A 6,069-nucleotide genomic window follows, 5' to 3' on the forward strand; every position below is an offset into this window, starting at 1 on the left:
AGTCGCTGGTCATATTTACAGTCAAGGGCAGAGAGAAAATGAGCACAAGCTTGTTAGTGCTCAGCTCTCGCTCTACACTTAAACAGTTCAGGATCTCCTGCTTAGGGAATGGTGCTGCCCATGGTAGGCTGGGCCTTCCCATATCAAGTAATCTCCCATAGACATGCCCCCAGGCCAAAGCAATTTAGACAATCCCTTCTGGGAGTCTCTCCTCCCAGGTGATTTCTTGATTCTGTCAAATTGACAATCAAAACTAGCCAGTATACCAATTGTGCTATCTCCTTGGGCCCCACAAAAGAACATCTCTATCTAACAGGGCTTCTCTATAGTATGTGAGTCAGCTGAATAGGTCCATGGAGCTTCCGTCTCCTGCAGGAGTGCCCAGGACTGCCTTGAGGCATGTGTTCTTTTCTGAGGCTCCTATAACAAATCAACCCAAGCTTGGAGGTTAAACAATAGAAATGTATTCTCTCCCACTTCTGGAGAAGAGAAATCCAAAGGCAAGGTATGGCCTTCTTCCAGAGGTTCTAGGTAAGGGCCCATCCTGCCTCTTCCTCTAGGCTCTGGTGGCTGCTGGCATTTCTGGGCCAAGGTCCAGCATTCCAACCTCTATTCTGTCCTTTCATGGCCTCCTCTGTGTCTTCTTGTCAAGGCTGGGGAATGCTCAGCTGGTAAAGATATTTGCCTCAGACCTCTAGAACCTGTGTATAAAAGCCAGGTGATGGTAAGATAGGTACAGACAGGCAGATCCCTAGAAGCTGGAGTCAGCTGGCTTGGCATCTGTGGGAAGTTCCAGGCCATCGACAGACCCTGCATCAAAGAAAAAGTGGACCCACACTCAGGATGTCCTGTCATCTCCACCCTCACACCATGAGTGCACCCGTACTCATACACACACACACACACACACACACACACACACACACACACACACACAGAGAGAGAGAGAGAGAGAGACTGTAAAAACCAACCAATCAACAAAGTACTATTCTGGGCTGGGGAGATAGATGTCTCAGTGGCTAAAGTACTTGCTGAACAAGCCTGAGTACCCCACTGGAATCCCCAGGACACACATGAAGAGACCAGGTGTAGTGGCAGGTGCTTGTAACCCCATTGCTGAGGAGGTGGAGACAGGTGGATCCCCGGAGCTCACTGGCCAGCCAGCCTAGCTGAAATAGTGAGCTCCAGGGTCAGTGAGACACCCTGTCTCAAACCAAGGTGGGGAGCAATTGAGGAAGCCATCTCCTGTCCTGGCTGGCTTTGAACTCTGTCCCCCCCTCCTCCCCGCCGCCGCTGTCACCTGAGTGCTGGATTAGATGTGTCCAGCCATGCCCCATCTTTTTTTTTTTTCTTTCAAAATGATCTTTTATTTTTCAGCGTTATGAAGCCCCATGTGGTTTTAAATTTTATTAGTGTGTGTGTGTGTGTGTGTGTGTGTGTGTGTGTGTGTGTGTGAGATGGAGATGCGTGTGGAGGTCAGAGGGCAACCTGGCGAAGCTGGTTCTCTCCTTTCACCTTCCTGTGCGGGTCCAAGTTGGCACTCAGGTCATCGGGCTTGGCAGCAAGTGCCTTTACCCCTTACCCATCTCATCATCCATATTTATTTATTTGAAAACAAGGTCGAGGGGCTGAAGAGATGGCTCAGCAGGTGAGGGCAATTGCTGCAGGGCTGGAGAAATAGCTCGGTGATTAAGAGCCCTGGGTGCTCTTCCAGAGGACCCAAGGTCAATTCCCAGAATCCACATGGCAGCTCTGTAACTCCAGTTCCAGGGGATCCAACACCCTCTTCTGACTGCTAAGGGCACCAGGCACATGCATGTGGTGCACAGACATACATGTAGGCAAAAACTCACATGCATAAATAAATAATAATTAAAAAAATTAAAAGTACTTGCTGCTCTTGCAGAAGACCAGGTTTCAGTTCCCAGCACCCACAGGGCAGCTCACGACTGCCTATAACTTGAGTTCCAAGGGACCTGACACCCTCTTCTGGCCTCCACAGGTACTACATGCTCACGATGCACATACGTGCAAGCAAGGCACTCATATACATAAAATAAAAGTAAGGTCTGGAGAGATGGCCCAGTGGTTAAGAGCACTGACTGTTCTTCTAGAGGACCCGGGTTCAATTCCCAGCACCCACATGGCAGTTAGTTGTAACTCCTAGATCTGACACCCTCATAGAGACATGCAGGCTAAATACCAATGCAACTAAAAATAAATAAATTAAAAGAAATAAGAGTAAATAACTATTTAACAACAACAACAACAATAATAATAAACAAGGTTTCATCAGTTTTTACAGCTGGCCTCAGGTCTGTACTCTGGCCTCAGCCTACCCAGCAGCTGGGATTATGGGAATGTGCCACCATGTCCCCACAGAACACTCTTCTTGGAAGAAGGAAAATTATTTTTACAGTGACATTATAACAACATGGAAAGTTATTTTGCATAATGTTAAGCATTTTGTAAAACTGTGCATAAGTTATTACTATTATGGAAACACACTTAGGAATAAAATGCTTGTATTTTAAAAGGCAAAATGGACTGATAACCAGTCACTAGGGACAGAAGCCCTATGATCATAAGGCCTCCTGGAGACTGGGAGACCTCAGAATGAGCTACTGGGTGACCCCTCAGCTGGGTGCCCAAGGCCCAGAGACTCACTGGACCACTTTCCTGAGAAGCTTCAGCTGTCTTTTGGAAGGGAAAGGTTTTTCTCTGTCATCCGTTCCCATGGGGCCAGCCCTGGACCAGTGCTGCCCTGAGGACTGGTTTCCTTGCATGTTGGGCACCAAGCCGGAGACTCCCCACATCCTCCTTCCTGGTTTTTTTCTCTCACCTTTTGCTGCAGGAAGGCTGTGAGAAGATGCTGAGGAGTTGGCTTGCTTGGTAAAGTGTCTGTTGCCAAGCATAAGGACCCGAGTTTATAATTCCCAGAGCCACTGTTTAGAAGCCACTTGTGGTTGTACGTCTGTTACCCTAGCCCCGGGCAGGGGAGGTTTCAGAGGCAGGCAGACCCCTGGTCTTGCTAATTGGTGAGCTCTGGGTGCAGTGGGAGACCTTGTCACAATATAAGTTGGATGGGCTGGAGAGAGAGAGATGACTCAGCTGTTAAAAGAGCTTGCTGGTAGCCGGGCAGTGGTGGTGCACACCTTTAATCCCAGCACTCGGGAGACAGAGCCAGGCGGATCTCTGTGAGTTCGATGCCAGCCTGGGCTACAAAACTACACAGAGAAACCCTGTCTCAAAAAACCAAAGAGAGAGAGAGAGAGAGAGAGAGAGAGAGAGAGAGAGAGAGGAGAGAGAGAGAGGAGAGAGAGAGAGAGAGAGAGAGAGAGAGAGAGAGAGAGAGAGCTTACTGTTCTTTAAGAGGACCCAAGTTCAGTTCCCAGGGACTCACAGCCACCTGTAACTCCACATCTAGGGAATCTGACAAACTCTTCTGGCTTCCGAAAGCACCAGCCCACAGTGGAACACACACACACACACACACACACACACACACACACACACAGGCTTCTAACCCAGACACACACCTACAAGGCTGACACTGGCCTGGGTTCTTGATGAGGACCTCATGTCTGAGGCCCTGCATTATCCTGAAGCCACCAGTGCTCCTGACAGTACAAACCATGTTGGCCCTCTACTCCAGCCACCCCATCCCATCTTGAACTTGAGATATAACTGAGCTGGGTAGGCAGGCACACCCTCACTTTGCCTAGAAAAGCCCTGCACATTCTTCTGGCTCTCCCCAGGTCTCTTCTCCAGGCCCTCTCCTCTGAACCCACCAAGTCCTGGACTCAGGATGCTATCACTGTAGTCACCCACCCTCACTGACTGTAAAGAGGTAGGCTGGAAGTTGTTGGGAGACACTTGCTCTCCTGCAGGACTGTCAGCTCCAGAAGGGCAGATCTGAGTCTTCCTTGATCACGGTTGTGTTCCTGTGTCTGCCCCAGAGCTGTGTTCAATAGATGTGAATGAGTGAGAGGGAGAAAACACATAGAAGTTATCAGTGGACAGCTAGAGCCTACACCCTGCCTGTCCTGAGGCTATCCCAAGGAGGACGGCCATGTTGGGGGTGTTGTACTGGTGGGCGGGGTCTCCCCAAATTTGGAATTAACCAGTCCAGGGGCAGCAGAAGAGGAGGCAGGTTCTCAGCTTGCCACTGCTTCTGGAGAGACAAGAGCAAGCTGAGCAGTTGGTGGCATAAAATCCTGCCTCTTTTTGGTTTTAGATTTAAATTTTTTATTTGTATGTGTGTGAGTGTTTTGCTTGCATGTATACCTGTGTACCAGGTGTGTGCCTGGTATCCAAGAAGGCCACAGGAGGGTGTTGGATCCCCTGAGACTGGAGTTACAGGTCGTTGTGAGTGAACATGTGGGTGTTGGGAACTGAACTCAGGTCCTCTGCAAGATGAGCAAATGCTCCTAACTGCGGACGCATCTCTGCAGGGCCCTCCCCTTTTAAAGTTTTGCACTTTGTGACATCGGTTATGAACTCAGGGCCTTGCACAAGCCAACCCTCTCTGCCTGAGCTACACCCCCATGTCCCAAGACGCGATCTTAAGTGCAGAAGTTGTCACTTCTTAAATTTGTCTCCCTCTTACATTTTATTTTGTTTTGTTTTACTTTGAGACAAAACATGGTCTCCTGTAGCCCAGACTAGTTTTAAACTCGTTGTGTAGATAAGGATGATCTTGAATTTCTGATTTTTCTGCCTTTGCCTCTCATGTACTGGGATTATAGGCAGGGTTTTATTTGGTGCCAGGAATGAAACCTAGGGCATCTCGAATGCTAGGCAAGCATGAGCCACATGCCCGGCCCTCCTGTATGCCTTCTGTTTGTCATTTTCCTGCATTGTGAGGCAACATGTCCCTGCACTCTGGTTCTGGGACTCTTGAGGGTCTTGTCTACACAGGAGAGGAGAACTTAGATTGTCCCCTTGGGGAAAGAATGTTCTCTCTCTCTCTCTCTCTCTCTCTCTCTCTCTCTCTCTCTCTCTCTCTCTCTCTCTCTCTCTCCTCTGTGTGTGTGTGTGTCTATCTGTCTGTCTGTGTGTCTGTCTGTGTGTCTGTGTGTGTGTTCGAGGACCTGTGTGTAGTGCACCCGTGGAGGAGTTCGCTGGAACCAGATCTCATTCTCCATCACGTGGTCCTTAGGGTAGAACTCGGGCTTGGCAGCAAGCACCTTCACTCCCCGAACCATCTCCCTGGCTCTTTTTGGAGGGGGTTAAATGGTAGAAAATCACCATGTGAAGGTTGCCAGGTCCTAGTCATTGTCAACCCCGGTCACTGTGGGGTGACATCTGTCGGACACACCTCTTCCCTAGCAATAAGCTGGAAAGAACAACCTAGGAGCTGCCACCTGGCAGCCACTGACCCTGATGCCTTTGCCTGTCTCTCCCAGGCCCAGAGCTAGGGCCGGCACTGTTCTGCCCCCCCCCCGCCCCCCATAGCTGCTGCTTCCATTACTGCTCTGGGGTTGAGGCTTGGGGAGGGATGGGGGAGCACAGGACCGTCTCCACCTGTCATTTCCCTCTGTCCACAGGTGGGGCCCCATCTTGCTACATTCCCCACTGAGGCTGATCGCCAGCGAGCTCTGAAGGCCCACAAGGAAGAGTATGCTGTGCGCCAGGGCACCCTGCGGATGGGCAACTACACCCACCCCTAGCCCTCCCTACAGGAGGAGCCTCCTTGATGCGGCAGAAAAATCCCCGAAGAACTCATATTTCTCCCCCAGACCCCAGAAGACACGCCCACACTTTGACACAGCTCTTTGCCACAGGGACCTCAGATTCAAGTCTTATTTTTTTATAAGAACCCCGAGCCCCCTAACCTTTCTGTCTTGTCTCACCCCCAATTTCCCTCTGCCTAGGGAGCCACCCCCCCTCACTCTCCTCCACCTCCTCCTCTCCTCTTTCCGCCTTTCTCCTCATCCATTTCTCCTTCTGTCTCCACCTCCTCTTCCTTTTCCAGGAGACCCACTCTGCCTCTTTGCAAGCCTTAATAGATAAACCAAAATCACAGGAAGTTTTAAAATAAATAAACAGATCCAGGCTATGACTCAA

At 50.0% G+C, this 6,069-nt stretch overlaps 1 protein-coding gene across 1 annotated transcript in view; it reads left to right on the top strand.

The window, feature by feature from the left end:
- Positions 1–6,069, top strand: part of Cfap77 (cilia and flagella associated protein 77) — a 129,466-nt gene extending 123,397 nt beyond the window's left edge. The window contains exon 6 of the mRNA XM_028883326.2: positions 5,550–6,069. Coding sequence (XP_028739159.1) covers positions 5,550–5,672 — 123 coding nt within the window. The 3' untranslated portion in view covers positions 5,673–6,069. The remainder of the gene's footprint in view (positions 1–5,549) is intronic.

Source organism: Peromyscus leucopus, chromosome 4 (genome assembly GCF_004664715.2).
Source record: "Peromyscus leucopus breed LL Stock chromosome 4, UCI_PerLeu_2.1, whole genome shotgun sequence".
In the NCBI taxonomy this organism is placed as follows: domain Eukaryota; kingdom Metazoa; phylum Chordata; class Mammalia; order Rodentia; family Cricetidae; genus Peromyscus; species Peromyscus leucopus.